A 23,579-nucleotide genomic window follows, 5' to 3' on the forward strand; every position below is an offset into this window, starting at 1 on the left:
AATATATTTAATTCACTAAAACTCACACACGTAATTGGGTCGGGCACAGTTGTGACAGATGCTAATCGCAGCAATTATGCTGAAATGTTACTAACTGATGTTAGTTACTACTACTTGTAATGATGTTGCCCACTGATGTTACAGATGATTCTACTAGCTGTCTAGCTGATTTTACTAGCCGGTACTACTAGTCGATGTTACCAGCTGATGGTACTAGTTGGTGTTACCAGCTGATTATTCTAGCTGATACTTACTTAGTTGCAGTCTACTTTGCTTTAAAGGGGAACTATCGCAAAAATGAAAATGTAATATAAGCTTCATCATACTGAAATAAGAAACTTTCTAAATACAATCAATTAAAAATGCTTTACCTTTCTGAAATAATCAAGTTTATCTTTACTATTCCTCTCTCAGCATCTGTTTCCCCTCATTCTGTCTTCATTCAGCAGTTGGGTGTCAGATGAATGATCCAATATATCTTATAGAGGGGCTTATTTTGCCTAGAAGATAGATGTATTAGAGCTCACTCTATTAAAATCACCAGACATCATGTCTCTCTACATGCAGAATTTGTGCAAAAGGCCGTTATTTTGTTAGATTTTGTTTGTACTGGAATCAGTTATTTGAGTGAGCTCTAATACATCTGCTAGGAAAGGGATATATTGGATCATTAATCTGACACCCAACTGCTGCATGATGACAGAAAGAAGAGAAACAGATGCTGAGAGAGGAATAGTGAAGATAAACTTGATTATTTCAGAAACAATGCAGAATGTTTAATTGATTGTATTTAGAAGGTTTCTTACTTCAGTATGAGGAAGCTTATATTACATTTTCATTTTCGCAATAGCTCCCCTTTAAGGACTGCTTATATACAACCTATAACCACTTGTTTGTATATGCCATTGATGCAACAGGGTTGCTGTACATACTTTCTGGTACTGTGACAATTAAGCCTCGGGAAGTGAATAAGAAGCCTTATCCTTTATCAGAAGTCCTGTTTTTCCCAACCATTGACCAGCCAATAAAGTACCAAGGCTGAATGCTCCTTGGGTGATCATAATGACTTGTTCCTTCCACAATACCTTGTGCAAGAGTGTTCCGTTCCCGTAGATATCTGAAAGATTGTACCCGTACACACGCCAAGTGAATGTTAGGAGGAAAATGGCACTTTCTAAATGAAAACTGGATATGCTTTACCTTGAAGAAAAATATTTTGCTGTTCTCCCAGTAAAAGGAGCGTAACCTTTTTTGAAAGTCTCCTGGCTCATGTAGAGTGAGTCACGGTACTAGTGCTTTTGTAAGTGTAAAGGTTGACTGTCGCCTGTGTAATAGTTTCCTGCATCAACAAGTAGGCAGATACAGAGCACGCCCTCTCTCTCTCCAATGATCTCCTGCCCTGGAATCCATGAACTACGCTATTAACCAGGGCTGCACAAGCTCTGCATTCATCCTAAGTTCCCAGGTGCCAGAGAAAACAAACCAGAGAGAAAGCTTAAAAATATTGCTTACCACCGACGTACTGCCTGTGCTGTTCTGAGCAATCAGAAGCCAAATGAGGTATGGAAAATTTGGATGTCATTTCTTGTCACTTACTCCAATACAGTTCAGCCCTATACAATGTAATGGCCTTTATGTGAATGTTTATATTCAGCCTACCCAGTGCTTTTGGGGTAAGTATGTACCACCTTTGTGATTTGTGGGCCATTCTTTGAGGGAGATCTACTTCAGGAGTTGCCAAGTGTTCTTCTGCACCTCATGGTTCAAATAGTCCCATCAATTCTTAGCTGGATTGGACCATTGTACAACTTTCACCTTTTTGTTCATAAGCCATTACAGTGTTACTCTGGTCTTGTGTTTGGAATTAAGAACGACAAATGTTTAAAAACGGGCATGTATTACAGTTATGCATACATCATTATTTTCCAAATACACTTTCTAACCAAAGGGACCAATCTGATGCCATCTGTAACCCAATCAACTAAACCAGTGCAAATATAAAGAAATTAAAGTAATGTAGTCAGTTTGCAGAAAGAGTGCCACATCTTTTTCCAGTCTTCTGGGGGGCTTGGGTGAGATTGGGGTATAGATCTTTTTACAAGATTTCTGTACTGAGCATGCACCCTCCTATAATTGCTGCACAAAAACAAACCTGATCTGAAGCCTCTCCAATTTGCCTCAGGGAGAAAAAAATTCCTTCCTGACTCCAAAATTGCAATCGGACTAGTCCCTGGATCAACTTGTACTATGAGCTATCTCCCATAACCCTGTATTCCCTCACTTGCTAAAAAGCCATCCAACCCCTTCTTAAAGCTATCTAATGTATCAGCCTGTACAACTGATTCAGGGAGAGGATTCCACATATTCACAGCTCTCACTGTAAAAAACCTCTTCAGAATATTTAGGTGGAACCTCTTTTCTTCTGTCGGAATGGGGGACCTTGTGTCAGCTGGAAAGACCTAATGGTAAATAAAACATTAGAGAGATTATTATATGATCCCCTTATATATTTATACATAGTTATCATATCACCCCTTAAGCGCCTCTTCTCCAGCGTGAACATTCCCAATTTGGCCAGTCTTTTCTCATAGCTAAGATTTCCAATACCTTTTATCAGCTTAGTTGCCCTTCTCTGTACCCTCTCTAATACAATAATGTCCTGTTTGAGTGATGGAGACCAAAACTGTACGGCATATTCTAGATTCGGCCTTACAAGTGCTCTAGTGGAAGTGGAAGTGGAAGAATGACTGCTTCCTGACTTGAATCAATGCCCCTTTTAACACAGCTCAAGACCTTATTTGCTCTTGATGCTGCTGACTGGCATTGCTTGCTACAGCCAAGTTTATCATCTACAAGGACTCCAAGATCATTTTCCATAATGGATTTGCCTAGTGCAGTCCCATTAAGGGTATACGTGGCTTGGATATTTTTACATCCCAGGTGCATGACTTTACATTTATCAACATTGAATCTCATTTGCCACTTAGCTGCCCAGATTGCCAGTTTGTCAAGATCATGTTGCAAGGATGCCACATCCTGGATGGAATGAATTGGGCTGGAGAGTTTTGTGTCATCTGCAAACACTGATACATTACTTACAATTCCTCGTTTGGTAAGCAGAAGAGGAATGTGCCGAGAGTGCAACTGTTGGGGGGGGGGCAGGTTGAGGGTTTCTAAGGCCTCTGCTGCCTTCTTCAGCCCTTTAAGTATTCAGCACACAGAGCTGGATTGGAGCTATACTTCATCATGGCTTTCCAAGTCTTTAATTGCTGCAGTCTTCACTCCAGTCCATAACATGCAGTCAATCCACTACTTTGCACAGATCCATCAACTTCTGCCCCACCCCGAACTAGAATATAGTCAGATAGAGGATGATAGAAAGAACCCAAATAATCCTTTTGTTTAAATGTTATTGAGAGGATTTCTCTCATAATGCAAAGAGGGTGATGGCAAACAGACAATGGAATTACCATTCAGAGCAAAACTTTTGATGTTAATCATTTGACATTGGGTGGAATTTAGAAAGCAAAGTTTCGGGGAAATTCGTTCAAGATTTATATTCCCGTAAACAGTATAGTATACATATATAACTCTATGACCACAAAACATACGTATATATCAAACATGATAACAGAGGTAAGATTTCTTACAAATCCCCACCTAGAGGGAACTGCCTACAAGAACAAAGCCCTCAAAATGCACAAAAACATACATTGTTGCTGTGGTTAGGATCATAATTCTTCAAAGTGAACCAGCAAGCATATGGGCCGTAAAAGGATATACTGAGACACAATTTTGCGTTTCCCTGTGTTATATATAATGAGGAAGCTTGGTGTAATCTATTTGGTATAGTTATGGGATCTGTTATCTTAAAATCCGTTATGCAGAAAGCTCTGAATTACAGAAAGACCTTCTTCTTTAGACTCCATTTCATCCAAATAATAGCATTTTTTAAAAATTATTTCAGAATAAAACGTTGTACTATATCCCAACTAAGATATAATTAATCCTTATTGGAAGCAAACCCAGCCTATGGGTTTAATTAATGTTTAACTGTTTTTTAGTAGACTTATGGTATGAAGATCAAAATTATGGAAAGATCCTTTTTCTGGAAAATCCCAGATCCCAATGATGCTGGATTACAGGTCCCATAGCTGTATTGTAGAACCTGTATGGGAATGTTCAAGGTAACCCAGGTGGCCAGCAGGTTCAGGTTCCATGAAAAGGACTGGAGGGAGTTATGTATAGTCTTTTGGCTTCATTTTGAGGAGGAGATACGCTATAAATATGCACACATTCAGTCTCTAAAATTATGTATAATTCCTAGGATCACTAGCGTTAGAAGGCAAAAACCAGATTTATGGCGACCATGGGCAAAAGGTGATTTTTGTGTTTGGGGAGGCTAACAAAACATTTTCTACACAGACTATTCTTAAATCTTTTATAGATATTTTATCATTTTTTATAGAATCAAGGCTAAGGCTAAAACTTACAGTTATTTTTAATTTCTGTTACATATCCTTGTATTCAGGCATCTGTGTATCTTCAGGACCGTTTAATTGCTTATCTTAAATTGTTACAAAAGTATCTTAAGTGCACCTGCCATGTATTTCGGGCTCTCTGCCAAAAGCCAATTATGTTTGTATCTTTTTCTGGCTGTTCAGTGCAGGAGATCAAAGAGAAAGACATTTCAGTAATAATCCGGGACTGTGGGTTTAGCTGTCAAAATCATGACTGTCCCGCGAAAAACGGAACAGTTGGGAGGTATGCGTCTGGAACTCTTGCACCCAGATGATTAAAATAAAATGGACTTTAGAATTATATTTTATTTGCTGTTATAAATGATGTTCATAAACGAATCCTCTTACATTACCACACCAATTTCAGGTTTATAAATTAGGACATTTTAAATTGTGACCTGGATCCACCAAGCTTAGCCTCCATACCCTGATGTTGTTTTCCTTTCATTCTGTACAGGGCATGAAGCCAGACAGCTTTTATAAAGTTAAGGTTCCTGAGCTTAAAGAGATCATCGAAGGTTGTATACGCATGAACAAAAATGAAAGGTAAAGTAATGGATTGTGAAATCCAGCAGTCATAAGGAAAGTGTTTATAGGACAAGCACATCTTTATCTTTAATGTATAATTATATTCTTTTGCTAACATTTATGAAACTTTAATGCAACATTTGCCTAAGAAATTGTTTTAACTGCAACCTTCCTTATGACCACCCACAGCCCTCCTATTGTGTTATAATTCCCTAGCATGGAGCCAGAAAGAGTGTGTAGTTTAGAATAGAAATGGTTGTTTTGGGCAACTCCAGCCAAATGAAGGTATGGATGGAACGTCCCACAGCAGAAACAAGTCCCTAGATTTTCTCATAGCATATGCACAGATATATGCAGGAGCAAGTGGAGGGCATAGAAGAGGGAGGGGAAAGTGGTAGAGGGGAGAACAGAGGAGGGATGGGAGAAGGGAAGAGGGCAAGGCAGAGCAGGGGACGGAGGGGAGAGCGGCAGAGGGAAGGGTAGGGGCAAGGTGAGAGTGACAGACGGGAGAATGAAGGGAGGGGAAAGCGGCAGAGGAGAGCAAACTTGTAGTAGGGGTAGGCAGAATACCCTTTAACAGGTACCTGCCTAGCACCTCCCCGTAATTGTGCCCTAGGCAGGTGCCTCTTCTGCTTACCCCTAGTTCCGGTGCTGAGGGGTGAGGGGTGGTATCAGAAAGGCCGTCTCATGGCAGCAAGGACCCCTGGAACACCGCTGAATATATGAGGGGTCATCTAATATCCAGGTGCGACAATAATAAATCTCTGTCACTGACTTTTTAGATCAGTCACAGGGAGCATTTGTAGTAATGCCATGCTTTTTTTATACACATCCTAAACCAAATCCCTGGAACATAAGTATGTACGTGCCTAATAACTCCATAAAGGAGAACTAAATTTTACTAAAGAAATAGGGCACAAATGAACATAATGCTTTGGGTTTGTGTACCAGCCCAAGGAAACCACAGTCCTTCAGCAGAAAAATATCTGTGCCCCAAAATATGCCCCTGTATCTCCCCATCTACTTTTTCGCTGATTCACTGCACATGCTCTGTGCTGCTGTCACTAACTGATCTTAGGGACCAACACACAGTATATGAAATATATAAATGTCACAATATAAGGGTGATTATTAAATAATTTGGATTATTGGTCAATTGCAGCACAGAAACCAAACCAATTAGAATTAGAGTGTTATAATCAGCCCTGTAGCATCACCTTATATGACAGGCAAACCTCATTTTTTGTGTGATCATTTGAAATGACCCCTAAGCTTCATTTCTAAACATTTGCTCAATGCACATTGAACATGTGCGTGTCGCAAACACTTCCTGTGACAACTTTGAAGGCTTGAATCATTACTGCTATAGAGAGGCCAAACCTTTAGGCTGGTTCTGTAAGTTCAGTATATAAAATATGATATTTCTTGACATATTCATTTTTAGGGCTTAGTTGTCCTTTAAACATTTCAATAAAAAAACATGTCACAATTTTTATCTGTAGGTACACTATCCAGGACCTCTTGGAACACTCCTTCTTCCAAGAAGACACTGGGGTCCATGTTGAATTAGCTGAAGAAGATGATGGAATTAAACCAGCCTTGAAGCTCTGGCTTAGAATGGATGACACGAAAAAGCTTCATGGCAAATACAAAGATAACAATGCCATAGAGTTCCTCTTTGACTTGTATAAGGATATTGCAGAAGAGGTGGCTCAGGAGATGGTAAGAGATATTTCCATAAATTACCATAATAAAATACAAATATGATTTGCTGTTTTTTTAATTTAGTTTTACTGCAATCTATAGTATCTTTAGCTTAGCTTGGCTAATATTTTTTTTGAAAAAATATTTCCATGTATAAAAATTGACTTCATGGCTCACACTCTTTCAGTTAATGGATGCTGTAGGCTTTTTTTTTTTTGCTTTCTAAAGACTGGAATTCTATATGTGAACTGTATGGATGCTTGTGGCATACGTCACAGCTGACACTATGGGGTTTATTTATTAAAGTCTGAATGCCAAAAACTCGAATTTTTAGAGATTTGTTATACCCAGAGGATGGGAAAAGTCAGAATCAAAAAATTCAATGGGAGAGGTCCCTATCCTATTTGGAATTGTCTGTGGTCTGCGCTGAAATTTGTTAAAAATCTGTCTATTTCAGACAAAAATCCAAAAAATTCTGGGTTTTTGGGAAAAATACAGAAAAAACGTGTGGCTTGGGAGAAACTCCGAAAAAAACATATGATTTTCGCTCAGTTTTATCAAGTTTGTCCCTGATCCAATTAAATTGTGATTTTTTAATAATAAATAAGGTCACATTGTGGATTCTACTTTGGTCTGACTTTTTTAAATACAAAATTCGGATTTTGATAAATAAGGCCCCCCTGTGTATGAAAAGAAACTCCATCCCTTCAGCCATCTGCAAAACCCAAAATACCAAGGGGCAAAGTATCGGAAATTCAGAAAATCAGTATTCAGGGCATTACAGAATTACTAATTTAAGACATCTAAGAAGGGCCAGAACTAGGGGTAGGCAGTCCGCCCTGAAGAATCCTGCTATATACGCACATGCAAGTGCGCCTACATGAGTGGAGGGTGGTGTGCGCTGTGACACGACCTGTCAGCGTGCATGTGCTGCCTTACGTGTGCGTGCGCGCCTGTCGGTTGAGGGGGGACTTGACCGGTCAGATTGCCTAGGACGCCTGGCCAGTCTGGCCTGGCCCTGTGTCCAATATATTTATTTGAATTCATATTAAAATTATTACTGGAAATTGACAAGGCACATCATGTTACATTCAAAGCAAGTGGTATAAATATGAATGGGCTCAATGAGAACCCAGAATCATGCCTCTTTAAGCATTTCTGTATGGAAATATTTATGCATATCACTGCAGCTAAATGTGGCAGAAAGAGATATTGAAGAAATCATTATCTTAGCATTGAGAAAATTACATAAAAACAACACTGGTATCATGTTTTTGTCTCTCTGTTTAAAAGATATATTCATCTGTAATGTCAAAAATAGGGAAATGGGACAAATCAGGTATACAGCACTGTTGGCTGCAGACACCACCTAAATGTCCACTGCCAATATACTTAAATTAGTGACCATTCTTGGTAATTTGTGAACCAGCTGTAGCATTCAATGTTTTCCCCATTTTTGATCCAATGCCATAAATTCCCGAGTCTGGCATCAATAATGGCATTGGCAGCAGATTTACTTGGCTTAAAGTAGAAGGAAAGCTACCAAAGCAGTTTATTGCCAATAGATTAGCCACAATAGTGCAAGCTTTAAGACTATATTTATTCTGCAGAATGCTTTAACATACCTGAGTAAACAGCTCTAGAAGCTCTCACTGTTTCTTTAGGATAGCAGCTGCAGTATCAGTTTGGTGTGACATCACTTCCTGCCTGAGTCTCTCCCTGCTCACTCATAGCTCTGGACTAGGGAGGGAGGGGGGGAGGGAGGGGGATATGGAGAGAGGAGCAAACTGAGCATGCTCAAGCTCTAGCCTTTGAAAAATATTTCATCCAGCCATTCAGCCATAGCCCCAACAATATCTAGGTCAGCAAATAAGGGCTCATCCCAAAATATCCCCTTTCTTTACCTTCAAGGTAAATTTTCAGATATAACAGGATTGCAATGCTTTGCTAAACTTATCTTTATACGTGACAATGTTTAATCTGACCTTCTCACCTACATTCATGATCCAATTCCTAGAGCAAATACATTGATTTTGTCGTTTCGCAGGTTCTTTTATGTTTATTGTCGCCATACGAGTTAAACAGTTGCCTCAAAATTGAATTTCAATACATATATTTACATTCAATAAATGTTTTACTGACACTGAATATTCTATTAAACATGATCTATAATATGTACTTAAGACATATGTGCCATTCTACTAATTGTACAGGTGGTACTGAATTTTATATGTGAAGGTGACTACAAACTGGTAGCCAAAGCCATCCGGGACCGAGTGCTAGCCATAAAAAGAAAAAGAGAAAAGGTAAGAAGGGCTCAGGAGGAGCTGAAGAAGAAAGAAGAGGAGAAACAGCAGAACATCCAAAAACTTCTTGATCAGCTGAGAAGTTCTCAGAATTCAACTCCATCGCCCATCTCTGATGTTGTTCCTGGAGCCACTTTACTCCCTGTCCCCTCTGACTCAACAGAAAGGACGTTTCCCCCAGAGCTAGAGGAACCAGAGGCTGATCAGTATCATTCCTTCAACTTCAGACCCACCTGTTATTCATCAGCTACATGTAAGCACTAAACAAACATAAACCCACTCATTAGGAATATTGCAACAACTCATTATAATGTACTATACCTTGACACCAAATAAGGGTTGTACCAGATAAAATAGTTAAAATAGTTAAAAATTGTTTGGAAAAGTGTTATTTTAAAGTCTTGCCTTTAGGATCTCTGCTCACTTGCCAAACTAAATAATTTGTATCCTGAGTTATTTTGTTCACTCCATGGGACATTATAGATATACAAGACATCTATGGATAAATATTTGGGGTGTCCACAAAAATAAACATGTGCATACAAAGCTGAGAACAAAGCACATAGCATCATTCCAACTGTAGTAGCTGAGAATATAAAACTCCCAAAGGCATGTAATAGACACCAGAAGAGAGAGCTGGACTGTTTCAAAAACAACAAAATTATACACCCACGGTAATAGTATTTGAATTGCAGCATGATCCAGCATGTTTTATACTGATCACATGACTCCAGTTTGCTAAGTTGAATGGACTAATGTCAAATTTTTAAAGACATCATTATATATATATTTAACCTATATGTGCCAACATCAGTTCAGCTTATTGTATGTTTGCAAGTTGAACTTCAGACTGATTGTAAACTTGATTCCCTCATTTAGCTGGCACTTTTTATTGCCACTGGCAGACATTTGCATAAATCTTCTTAAACCATTGTTCTCCTTTTGGTACCCATTACGTATCAGAATTGATTCTTCAGCCTTCACTAGTTTGCAGGGTACCTTTAGTATCTCCAGGTTTCACTAGTGCTCAAAAAGATGTTGCACTTCTACAAGAGAAGGACTTTAACACTGGTTTTAATGTTCATGTTCAAGTACCACCATTAGATGTGCAACCTTTCTCCATGCTTAAAAGGTAAGCAGCAGATAAATTAAAGGCAGTACATGTACAGCATATATATATATATATATATATATATATATATATATATATATATATATATATATATATATATATATATATATATATATATATATATAGACAAATACAAGAGGTCCTCTGCGCTCAACCCATTATCAATATATTTAATTAATACATTGAGACATTTTGTGTATACAGCTACTAAAAAATGCCTTACCCTTTAGACAAAACAGGGATTGTTTGTCCATATATTGCAATATATTTAAGCTGGCCAACTACGTCAAAGTCATCCCATATCTGGCCAGTCTTACGCTCAATTTTCATCTAATTCATTAAGAATTCTATTGCTTCATTATACATTTTACAAAGGGACTAAGTTTTACCTGCAACTTACTAGCTGCTTTCAAAGTAAAACTCCCAAACTTGGCTGCCCTTTTATTAGACACCAGTGGGGTCACCTGACTATAGCTGGGAAGGGTGGGGCTACAACATTGAGCTGGTCACTGCTCCTGTATAACTATAACAAACAAGGAAAAGTTGTGCTCACCACTAATTTTTAAAACCATTAGGCGGGGGTGCAATGAGGCAGTGACCACAAAATACATAGACAAATACAAGAGTCCTCTGCACTCAACCCATTATCAATATATTTAAGACATTGAGACTTTGTTTATTTATCCCAAGACAATGAAAAGTGGAATGAATATAGGTAAAGAGTTATGTAAGTTGTACCGAATGTTTCTTTAAGTCTAAAACCTCAAGTCAGGATACTCTTCCTTTCTTCCTCCTCTTAAAGGAGAAACAAACCCTTAATAAAAAAATCCCTACCACCTACCCTACATAGACCTTCCTTCCTCCTCCCCCAGCGCAGTTCACAGCAGCCATCTTCTTTTTGATAAATTGGAATGAGACCGGCGGAGCAGTTGGGGCATTTTTCTGTTTCGCCACAACTGCGCATGCTCTGAAACTCACAAAATTTGCAGAATCGGCGGTCTCATTCCGAAGATTACCGAATTGGCTGAAGATGGCGCCCGTGAACTCCCCTGGACAGAATCTGCATGGAGGGGTAAGTAAAGAGCTAGGGGCATTTGCCCGGGGGGAAGCTAGGGTAGGGGGTAGGGTTTTTATTTATTAAGGGTTTGTTTCTCCTTTAAGTCTAGTCATACTCTTGGGGCCTTTTTGGTGTGCTAGTGGAACCGTATGTGTGCAATTTACACATTAGAATGTAGTTGAGGAATCCTCCAAAATACTACTACACAAAAGTAGCCCCAAAATCTAATTTTATTACTCTGACCTAAGGTTTTATATTACAATGCCCTTAGTTATGATTAGGAGAAGAGGAACAGTCAAGCAGAGCATAAACACTGTTCCACCTCAGCCGTTTCTGCAGTGCTACTGTAGTCAGGCTTACAAAGAAAAAAGTTTTAACCCTTGGAATTTTAGGCTTCTGGTGACATTTATGTACAGTAACTACAATTTTACCACGCTTTACAAGTTGTATACATTTATTTATTTATACTATTTGTACGTACACAATTGTATATGACTTCAGACAGAGAAAGTTCCTGCCTGTTTACATTCTATAACAAGTGCCTGAAATTCATAGAGACTATGTGACTATGCATTTAAGGTTTAAAAATATGATGCCTACCTATGACCTTAGTGCAGTGGTTTTTAGACTTGTTTAGGTCTTCCCCTTTTTAGTCCCTGCATTTGTCTAGGACCCCTCATAGCTCATAATACCTGTAAACATGTTTATCCCCTAATCTCGCTCTTATCAACCAATTAAATCTATTGATCTGTTTGGACTTTTAATACCCCTTTGTTAGGGAATGGAGTGCTAGGCTTTAGAATCTACATATTGCCAGTATCATATGAAGTGAAGAGTCAAAGAAGGCTTAGGTAATAAAGGTAACTGGGGATTTCAGTTATGGTCATAGGCTGTATTTGTCTACAGTGGAAAGTAAAAGAGTCACTTAAGGACGCATAAAATGCCCAAATGATTTTTCAGTAATAGATATCATATTTCCACCTGGACACCCATTAAGATTAGAAAAAACAGGTTTCATGTTAAGGGGTGAATGTATTTCATTCAGAAAGGAAAAATTTCATTTAGCAAGCAAGATATTCAAGGTGGACAAAAAGATTAAATTACTGTACACTAGTACCATAGGTATTTAGGTTAAACAGAAAAGTCTTCCAAAAGCCCTTTGGCATTGCTGATTCATATAAAAAAGAGAAAAATGCCTGCAGCTGATAAAGGTTTGCACTAAGTTAGAGAAAATTTTTCCCATACTGTAACAAAATTTTTCCTGGAACCCTAGTTGTTGTGATGAAAATTTTCAAGTGATGAAAATGTACAGATTTGTGTATGGGCAGACCCAGTAATGGTGATATAAATATAGGGTATACATACCTCCCAGTAGTCATGATATGCAGTAGATAGGAAATCCCTGGTTGCAGAAACTTGAGATGAGATTTATTACATTATCCCAACATTTATAGAACTGACCGGGATGAAATCAAGGGGTTCACAAAACTAAAATGAGTGTTGGGACACCAGGCACATGGTGGAGTGAACTTTAGTCTTGCCACTATAATTGGATTATAGCACATAGCCTTTAAAACTCTGCACTTTTTTAGCTTTCACCATAGCTATCATTGTTAGAAATATGTATCAAACCAGTAGAATTCACAGTTGTTTCTGAACAGAACCCATTAAAGGAAATAATAGGTGGAATGTCTTGTCTAAACAAGTTTGTTTCATGCAGCGGACTGCGAAACAGATGGGTACCTGAGCTCTTCAGGCTGTATGGAGTCTGTTGATGGCCAGGGAAAACCTTCCAGTGATGTCTCACAAGAAGACTCTAAAAGCCCACCCAGCACAGAGCCAGAGATATGCTTTCCTGGGGTAAGCAGAAGCTATTAGACTTGCAATAACAATATTTGAACACTAATTGCAGGTATCTTGTACCCCCCTTCCTTTTTAATCCAGACGTAAAGAATAGGGATTATGCTGAAAATAAATTTTGCCTGTAATTTTAATAATTGTTGTTTTAATAACTTCTGGCACTGAACACCGAAAAGTTTGAAAATTAAACTAAAACCACATTCTACTTCCTGATCCCAAAGAGTAAATTCAAACAAGTCCATTGTGAAGCCTATGTATAATAAACTGCTTATAATGCAATAGATAACAGGTTGTAGCTAGGGGAAGGGAGGGCTTTGTTTTTACAGAGGCTTCTCATTGGACTTTTGATTTGTTTGACTTTGCTCTGTGGGATCAGAACATAGAATGTGATATTAGTTTCATTTTCAAATTTTGCCCTGTTTAGTGAATACATTAACAAAAAATCCAGATATGTCCAATATTTTATATTAGGCATATATGTTCAGTACAAGGCATATTCATTGCACCAATGTTGAAAGAAAATTGTTTAAAAAAAACACCTTTATTATGCACTTGGAGCATTTGTTGGAGGAAACAAAATTGTCTATATGAAACCTTTTGTATAATAATCTCCTTCTTTTCGGTAAACGTGAGTTAGAGGCAGTCACTGGAAGAAAAAATTGGTTTGTTTATACAGAGCTCTTTGTTTATTTTTTTTTTATCCCAGGCGTGGAAGTTGGAGATAGTTATATTACATCTAAATTCTAGAAGATTTCTTGCATACAGAACATTATAGTAACATATAGTTACATAGTTAGTTCAGCCCCTCCAAATGAAACACAGCACCCATACATACACACACTGACCCCTCCATACACTCATAAAAACTCTATAAACTCATATACTTGCTATCAGGGGCGTAACTATAGAGGAAGCAGACCCTGCGGTTGCACGGGGGCCCAGGAGTGTAGGGGGCCCAGTGAGACCCTAATTAATTAGCAATTTTAATATATCTTGGTAAAATAGGCCAACTTATAAATATTTTGGGGCCCTAAATTGAATTTGCTATGGGGCCCAGTAACAACTAGTTACGCCACTGCTTACTATAGATTTTTCTATCACAATCGCTTTGGATATTATGCTTGTCCAAGAAATCATCCAAGCCATTCTTAAAGGCATTAACAGAATCAGCCATCACAACATCACCCGGCAGTGTATTCCACAACCTCACTGTCCTGACTGTGAATAAACACTTATGTTGCTTCAAATGAAAGTTCTTTTCTTCTAGTCTGAAGGGGTGGCCTCTGGTGCAGTGATCCTCTTTATGGGTAAAAAGGTCCCCTGCTATTTGTCTATAATGTACTTGTAAAGTGTAATCATGTCCCTTTTGAAGCGTCTTTTTTTCCAGAGAAAACAACCCCAACCTTGACAGACTACCCTCATAATTTAATGGAGAAGTAAAGCTTAACTAAAGACGTAGGCTTGAAATGTTGTACATTATGTTTTGGGCTTCTGTACCAGCCCAAGGCAACCACAGCCCTTTAGAAGTAAAGATCTGTGCCTACAAAGATGCCCCAGTAGCTCCCCATCTTCTTTTCTGCTGATTCACTACACATGCTCTGTGCTGCTGTCACTTACTGAGCTTAGGGACCAACTCGCAAAAGTTGGCACTACGTATCTTGACAGCGCTATATAAATAAATGATGTTGAAATGATGATGAACTCGCAATACACAGTACACATAGAATAGAAATGTCACAATATAAGGCTGATTAGTAATTAATACAGATAATTACTACATGGCAGCACAGAAACCAGTGCAATTAGCATCAGAATTTAATAATCGGCCCTGTATCATCAGCTTATGTTACAGACCAACCTCATTTTCTGCTGGATAATTAGTGACGTCCCCTAAGCTTAGCTTCTCAACAGCTGCTCAGAGCCCACTGAGCATGTGAGTGTCACAGACACTTTCCAAGATGGTGACCCCCTGTGACAAGCTTGAAGTCCTGGATCATTGCTACTATTGACAATCTTAAACTCTAGGCTGGTGCAATAAGTTCAGTATATAAAATATGACATTTTTAGCCATATTCATTTTTAGGGTTTAGTTCTCCTTTAAAGGAACAATTACACCAAATAATGAAGGTGTTTTAAAGGAATGATAATATAATGTACTCTTGCTCTGCACTAGTAAAACTAGTGTGTTTGCTTCAGAAAGACTATTATAGTTTATATAAACAAGCTGCTGTGTAGCTGTGGAGGCAGCTATGCAAGCACAGGATATACAATAGATAACAGATAAGTTCTAAAGAATACCATTGTATACTACAGGGCTTATCTGTTATCTGCAGTGTATCCTGTGCCTTTTTTCCTATTTCAGCTTTGAATGGCAGCCCCCAAAAATCTACAAAAAAACCCTAGATCCTTCTCAGTTTTTTAGAACCCAGTACATATACCTGAGTAGGGGTGAAAGGTACAAAAAAGCAATATGTTAGTACGCTGAAATTAAAACAAATGTGGAAATATAGATTTCTGTTTTAGTTAAAGTAATAGGAATGAAAATTATTTAGAACATGCACTATTTATCATGCTGGGTATATGTTATTTTTAAGTCTCTCAAACATGTAAAAGTGCTTTATTGCATAAGTGAATCCTGCCTTAACCCCCAGTGTGCAATCTTTCTGCTTTATGTCTTCAGAGTCTTGCTGTGAGTGTGAATACAGAGCAGTTGCCTTTTCCTGGGTTGTCCAGTGAAGTTACCTCACCAGTAGACAGGTGAGACAGCAACAACAACACAGCCCCAGTGCACAATAGGGCTCATTTATGAAATGAAGAGCAAAAGCAAAACATTATTTTGGCAGCAAAATTTAGTGTTCATTGACGCTATTCAAAATGGTACTTCCTTGTTTACAACCTGGAGCTAGTACCAGTGCACCCATTTAGCCTGCTCTGATGAGTTACATGCACATGCAGACACTGATACTAGGGAACTCTAATTTTACAGTCAACCCGAACCTGTCAGAAATGCCATGGTTCTCTTAAAGGGCAAAACTATTATCCCTAACCAAGCAAATGTGCTTCTGAGGTGCACATAATGAGTGAGTCGTGGCACTTGGCTGCTTTCACCTATAGCTCACTCCCTGTGTGAGTGGCCTAAAAAAAACTACTGATACCCTCAACCGGAGTGTGGGCTGTATTAGCCTGCACCTTTGGTTGGGGATAATAGCTTTGCCCAACAAGTGCCCTCAAGGGGTTGTATCAATAGGTGCAACTGACTTGCACCAAATGCATGAAACATTTATGCAATTATTAATGCTGCACAACAGCAACACAAAATATAGGGAAACAGCATGCACAGCAACTTTTTGGCGGCTTACCAAACCAGGCACTAGCATGGTGATTGGCATGAGCAAATTGTCACATGTACAATGTGATTGCGCTCATAATGAGTCCTTATGTCTTTATATTTGATTGCATACCTTATAATGTACCAAAGCCCCTTCATTTGTTTGTTGCTATAAAAAAAGTAATTGGCACTTTATTGTGCTATTTTGTTAGCTCCCCCCAAAAATAAAGATAAATAGTCTATTGCACAAAGGGAGTTTTGACAATGTCAGTCCTGTCAAGGAGGCCTACCGTGGTTTAACAGCTGTTCCCTGTCTTCAGCCACTGTAGTTTTTAATGCATGTAGAAGGAGCAGCCGCTTTCAGGGAGTAGGGGGAGCCTGAGAACATTAAAGTGAGTGGCCCCAAATGGACAGCTACAGTGTCTGCCAAAGGCAATGTATTTCCTGCTAAAATGAATGAGAAACAGCTGCAGGTGAGAAAAAGCCTTTACTTCTACAGAGATAATAATGCCCCATAAGGATAATAATGTCCTGTATGCCATAGGTCTTAGTATACAAGACCCCACATAAGGGCAATAAACAGTTTCACGTACAATAGCTTTTTATTTCACGCTTCTAGATAAAATAAAAGTGAATACGCTATATGTTGGTTTAATAAGCACCATAGTATTCGCACTATATAAGAGGGGTATAACCATGAATCCATCTGCTTTGCATTAGCCGACTATTACAAAAAAACAGCCACCGTGAACCTCTAGGGCTTTCGGCTTCTTAAGCACCAAATTATTAACTGATGTGCAGCAACTGAAAATTCATGCTGGTTGCTCCAAAGATGTCATGGAAAGTGAGGGAAAATAATCAGAGAGAAAATCATTAATCCATCTCTGTCTAGGCTATTGACTAAATCATATGGAAATTCACTGTACTGTAAAAGGTTCTATACACAACAAAAATATGTTTGAATGCATGAAAATATGTTTTTTTTACAATACTATGCAAATTCTACCTTTGTTTTCTATGCCATTGTAGTTTTGCTTCAGATGTGGCTTCAGGGTTGAGTGATGGCTGTGAGGGGCTTTCAGCTGGAGAGCGAAGCATGAGGTCACCTGCCAAAAAGACCGGCGCTAAACTTCTGAGACGCAAAGCACGGTCCAGGCTGAAAATTATAAATGTAAGAGCGTACACACAAACGTCATTGATATATAAATGTCAGAGTGTATAATTTGCATAGGTAACTGCCATGGAGAAACAAGAGATCTGAAATATTGTGTTCGACATCTGCAGTATGTTTAAGAATATTAATATAAAACAGCAGTGAATATGTAGGATGTTTTCTTGTTATGATTTATAGAAGTAGCAGTATTATTACTCATACATATGTATTGCTTTGTTGATGGTGACCACATGAGCTTAAGATTCATTTAGAATGATAGGATAGTGCTACAAATTCAGTTAGAGTGGGATGTGGAAACAAAAAAAGGAAGCAGGGAAATCATGAAGGAAAGACAGGGATTCAGTTGATATTTAATGTATATTATAAAGAGCTTATGGGGGTAATCTATTATGTGCAAGTCAGTGTACAGAGTGCAAAAGCAGGCTCAATCCATCATGTTCATTGCTGCAGGTCTTTGTTCTCCAAAATGAAGCAAAAAGTACTGTGTTCATTCCATGAACACAGCAATATACAGTAAGGGGCAAATTTACTTATGGTCGAATATCGAGGGTTAATTAACCCTCGATATTCGACTGCCGAATTGAAATCCTTTGACTTCGAATATCGAAGTCGAATGATTTACCGCAATTCGTTCGATCGAATGAAAAATTTGAATCCATTGATCGAACAATTTTTCTTCGACCTAAAAAAGATAGCAAAGCCTATGGGGACCTTCCACATAGGCTAACATTGACTTCGGTGGGTTTTAGGTGGCGAAGTAGGTGGTCGAAGTTTTTTTTAAAGAGACAGTACTTCGACTATCGAATGGTCAAATAGTCGAACGATTTTTAGTTTGAATCGTTCGATTCGAAGTCGTATTCGATGGTTGAAGTAGCCAAAACAAAATTCGAAATTCAAAGTATTTTTTATTCTATTCCTTCACTCGAACTAAGTAAATGGGCCCCCAGATGTCCCTTCTTTTATCCCCTAACTTGTGCATCATTCAGGGTGCAGGCAAGCATGCATCTTATTGGTTGCTATGGGTTACTGCTATTGGGCAAAGTTACTGCATTTTATTACATTTGAGAATAAATAGGTAACGTGAGGAAAAGAAAACAAATATTTTGGTAAGTGGCATATGGTCTAGTTTTTCTGATGGGCCCCTGGCATCCCAGTCTGATACTGGTTATAGCCCTTCGTGCTCTTGCACCTGCAGTCAAATATGTTATATGTAATGGACACATTGAGGAAAGGATTGTTAATGCAAATCTAAAATATGTCACATGGGGGATACAGTATATAGAAGGAATTGGATTGAGTCTATGGGATGTTTAGGACAGTATCAACTATTTAGGAAAAAGGAGTAGGAAGGGGAAGTGCTACTTTAACAGGAATCTGACAAAGTATCTTTGTCCACCTTCTCCATGTTCCTTTAGATATCAGATAAATGTGACCGTGTTGTTGAGTGCCAGCTGCAAACATATAACAATAAAATGGTCACCTTCAGGTTTGACCTGGATGGAGATAACCCAGAGGACATTGCAGCAGTTATGGTATGTACTGTGTATACCGTATAATGAAGTAATTAGCTCCTTGTACATGTAGCTAAATAACTTGTAGATGAGGGCTGTCTAGGCAGAGCCCTGGTAGGTTGAAATGTGGCCAGTCAATGGAATTGTTACCCTTATGAAAAACATTCGTTAGTATACCACAAAAAAAAAAAAAAAAAGATAAATTAAACTTTAAAATCGCACAGCCTTTATTAAGAAATAACTTTCCGTAACTCTGCTTGGGCTTCTCTTCAGAAAAGGCAATCCGGCGATCCATCGTGCGGCGCTCGATTTCCCCATCCCTGCCTTCCTTATAGGAGATTGCCAGGGAGGAGAAATCGAGCGCCGCACGATGGCACGCTGCTGTGCTGCCTTTTCTGAAGACTTTTGGTAAGTTATTTCTTTATAAAGGCTGTGTGATTTTAAAGTTTAATTAGTCTTGGTGTTTTTTTTCGTGGTATACTAACAAATTTTGTTTAAAAAAAATGTGATGTTACTGGTACTTTAAGCAATCTCCAGATTTCTTTACAGTGGGCCCCCTAAAATTGCAGGTGACCCATAAGGGGAGCAAGGTGCAGGTCCAGCAACCTGCGATCCTACTCTTGCACAAAATCATGTGTAACTACCTAGGAAGCAAACCCTCACCGCTCCCGCAGCACCAGGCCCCCTGTGACTTCCTTGGTAGTTACGTCACTGATTGTGTATAATATTGTAATGTTCCTTTTTGTGGCACTGTACTACCTACCAACTGTGTTACTAACTACAAACATATCTTAATTAATGTAACATTTTACATCATATACCTAATGCACATTTTAACAGTTGCATGGATGTCAAGTTGCAAGTTGTTTTGCAGTTGCAGTAGGAATCCAATTGCCAACATTAATCATCGGGCCTGTGTTGTATTCTTAAGAAATCAATAAGAACAATGATGCTTTTTAAAGGTGCACTTCATAACTGTCAGTTTAAATGTTCCTTTTGTTCAGGTAAACAATGAGTTCATCATGCAGTCTGAGAGAGAGAGTTTTACCAACAGAATTCGGGACATTATTCACCGAGTGGAAACCCTCTTAAAAAAAGATGTCCACATGGACAGAGATGATGAGGGTGGAGAGTTTAGTAACAGCCCCTTGCCACATAATCTACAGGTATGTAGTTTGATACAAATACACTCACATACTTTACTCATCCAGAGGTCAGGTTTGTGGTTCCTAAACTAGGTACCTAGATTTTCTGGTAAAGCAAAGATTTTGGTACCAGCGTAATAGTTTCAAACTTCTTCCAGCTGTAGATTCCAGGAGTTTGTGTCACACTCCCAAAGTAATCAAAAGTAATTATAGATGGAATTTTTCAAGGGCTCTGACCCGAAACATGTCGTGTCCTACACTGCTAAATAAAGAATGCACTTGCAGTTTCAAATCACTGCCTTTGAAGCTGTTTATTCCATCTACAATTATCTAGATTTTCTGTCCTCCCCTCATGACATAATTGTGTCACAGATAAAAGGCACCATAGATCTTGTTTCTCTGCCATTAAAATGTTTATTCCTGGACCTACGGTAATACATTTCACCTGCAGTTTTAGTAGTTGCTCTCAACAATTATAAAGTAATCATATCTAGAAACTATGCTATCCTCCCTTTCCATGCATCGCCACAGGATGGATCGCAATATTCTCATGCTCACTACATTGTGTACAGTATATAAGACAGAGAATAATGTAGCACTTATTACAAAATATGAGAAAATAGGATTTCACCCAGGAGTTCCATGATCATATTAAGTTAAGACTCACTGTTCATGCTAATACCTATCTGGGCCTTACAAATGATGCTAGGCTATGCCTTTTATGTAATTATTTGTCTGCAGTAACATTATTAGGCACAGTTAAAATGCTTCTCTAAAACAAATACAAAATAATACTACATGCTTGTTGGTCATATCATATCAAACTTCAGATACATAGTTGTCAATTCAGTCCATAGAAACAAAGACAGTCATAAGAATACCTTGAAAGCCCACTGGCCTCTATATCATTACATGTATTGTTTGGGGCTTCTGGACCCCATGCAGCCAGTTCTGTATATTTGGAATAAAACTAAACTAAAATGTAGCCTGATGCATGACTGGCTGCTTTTTTTTCTAGGGTCCTTGGGTGCCACCTTCAGACAAATATTGCTACTGCGCCTATTTTATGTACCAAGGTTAAAGGAACAGTAACACCAAAAAATGAAAGCCTTTTAAAGTAATAAAAATATAATGGACTGTTGTGTTGCACTGGTAAAACTGGTGTGTAGATACATAGTTGTCAATTCAGTCCATAGAAACAAAGACGGTCATAAGAATACCTTGAAAGCCCACTGGCCTCTATATCATTACATGTATTGTTTGGGGCTTCTGGACCCCATGCAGCCAGTTCTGTATATTTGGAATAAAACTAAACTAAAATGTAGCCTGATGCATGACTGGCTGCTTTTTTTTCTAGGGTCCTTGGGTGCCACCTTCAGACAAATATTGCTACTGCACCTATTTTATGTACCAAGGTTAAAGGAAAAGTAACACCAAAAAATTAAAGCCTTTAAAAGTAATAAAAATATAATGGACTGTTGTGCTGCACTGGTGAAACTCGTGTGTAGATACATAGTTGTCAATTCAGTCCATAGAAACAAAGACGGTCATAAGAATACCTTGAAAACCCACTGGCCTCTATATCATTACATGTATTGTTTGGGGCTTCTGAACCCCATGCAGCCAGTTCTGTATATTTGGAATAAAACTAAACTAAAATGTAGCCTGATGCATGACTGGCTGCTTTTTTTTCTAGGGTCCTTGGGTGCCACCTTCAGACAAATATTGCTACTGCACCTATTTTATGTACCAAGGTTAAAGGAAAAGTAACACCAAAAAATTAAAGTCTTTTAAAGTAATAAAAACATAATGGACTGTTGTGCTGCACTGGTAAAACTGGTGTGTATGCTTCAGAAACTCTAAAATATTTAATTTATTAAAGTTTATATAAACAAGCTGCAGTTCAGTCATGGGGGCAGCCATTCAAAGCTGAAAAGGAGAAGAGGCACAGGATATACAGCAGATAACAGATAAGCTCTGTAGTATACAATGGGATTCTTCAGAACGTATCTGTTATATACTGTTTATCTTGTACTTGAATGGCTGACCCATGGCTACACAGCAGCTTGTTTATATAAACTATAGTAGTCTTTCTGAAGCAAACACACCAATTTTACCAGTGCAGGGCAACAATGTATTATAATGTCATTCCTTTAAAACATTTTAATTTTTTGATGTTAATGTTCCTTTAAGTTAAGAATGGGTTAACATTCTTTACATTAGTTGTATTCTACATTAATATTGTTTGTAGTGAAGCTAAAAGAAATCTCTTATCCATCAGGTTCAACCTGTTTGTGATGGAAAGGAAGGAAAAACAAACACTTCTGAAACTATTGACGCTACTTTTGTCCAAGTACTTTTCTGATCCAAAAGTCCCTTACTATGAGCATTAAAACCAATTGCGATGTTATCTCAATCACTAGCAAAGCATTCAACTCTTTTGTGAAACAATGAAATAAATCTGTACCACTTTCTTTTTTAACTTAAGGCACGGTCTTCCCCAGGATGGAAAGGCCAAGCAAAAGAAAGTTGAAGTAGTCAATATGTAATATCAGTGGTTGTATTTCAAGAATATCATATATTTAGGTATTTTTAGGTGAAAGTGACCTATGAGAATATGAGTAAAGGAAAGGTCAAAATTATAGAGAATCCCAAGATATTAAGCTTGAGGAGAGGGGACAATAGTGAGCTTAACTGGCATTTATGGGACGTTATGGGTGTTTAAGGTTGTAAAAATTGCCCATTTTTTTAGAGAGTTAAATGTAACTTTGTGTTGGGACATCTAAATATAAATGGCTGACAAGAAGACACCCTTAAGAGGCTTGCGTTGAGATTAGGAAAGAAGAGATAAGTATGGACATCTTGGGCAAAAAGAGGTGGTATTGGAAACCATATGAATAAATTAGTTAGCAAAGGGATGTAATATACAAAGATGAAAAAAAGAAATGTACAGGAGAGAGAGAGCATTGAGGAATTCAACATTAGGAGACATTAAAATATTTGAATGTTAGAGGAAGACCCGAAAGGGCAGTATCGCAAATTCCAAGGGATTGATGAGGTTGTAGAGACAAAGGGTATCAACTGTAAAAAAAACCTGCTAAATAATATTGGTAAAATATTGGCAAGCAGATGTGGTTTAAGACTTTTGTGGATAACATGTCATTGGTGAGTTGTGTTAGAGTTGTAGTAGATTCTCTCTGAAACAGAGATTGACTCACATGTGTCCTTGATCTAAAAGCCATTAAGTTTCTATTATTTAAACTCCAGCATGGGAAGAATATTATAAAATTAAATCGCTAGGTGGTAGATTAAAA

At 38.2% G+C, this 23,579-nt stretch overlaps 1 protein-coding gene across 1 annotated transcript in view; it reads left to right on the plus strand.

The window, feature by feature from the left end:
* The window catches only part of wnk4.S (WNK lysine deficient protein kinase 4 S homeolog), a 134,571-nt gene that overhangs the window by 87,417 nt on the left and 23,575 nt on the right, over positions 1 to 23,579 (plus strand). Inside the window, exons 5-12 of the mRNA XM_018238356.2 lie at positions 4,978 to 5,066; positions 6,551 to 6,770; positions 8,966 to 9,311; positions 12,968 to 13,107; positions 15,788 to 15,864; positions 17,465 to 17,606; positions 19,025 to 19,141; positions 20,125 to 20,286. Of these exons, the coding sequence (XP_018093845.1) occupies positions 4,978 to 5,066; positions 6,551 to 6,770; positions 8,966 to 9,311; positions 12,968 to 13,107; positions 15,788 to 15,864; positions 17,465 to 17,606; positions 19,025 to 19,141; positions 20,125 to 20,286 (1,293 nt within the window). The remainder of the gene's footprint in view (positions 1 to 4,977; positions 5,067 to 6,550; positions 6,771 to 8,965; positions 9,312 to 12,967; positions 13,108 to 15,787; positions 15,865 to 17,464; positions 17,607 to 19,024; positions 19,142 to 20,124; positions 20,287 to 23,579) is intronic.

Source organism: Xenopus laevis, chromosome 9_10S (genome assembly GCF_017654675.1).
Source record: "Xenopus laevis strain J_2021 chromosome 9_10S, Xenopus_laevis_v10.1, whole genome shotgun sequence".
Taxonomy (NCBI): domain Eukaryota; kingdom Metazoa; phylum Chordata; class Amphibia; order Anura; family Pipidae; genus Xenopus; species Xenopus laevis.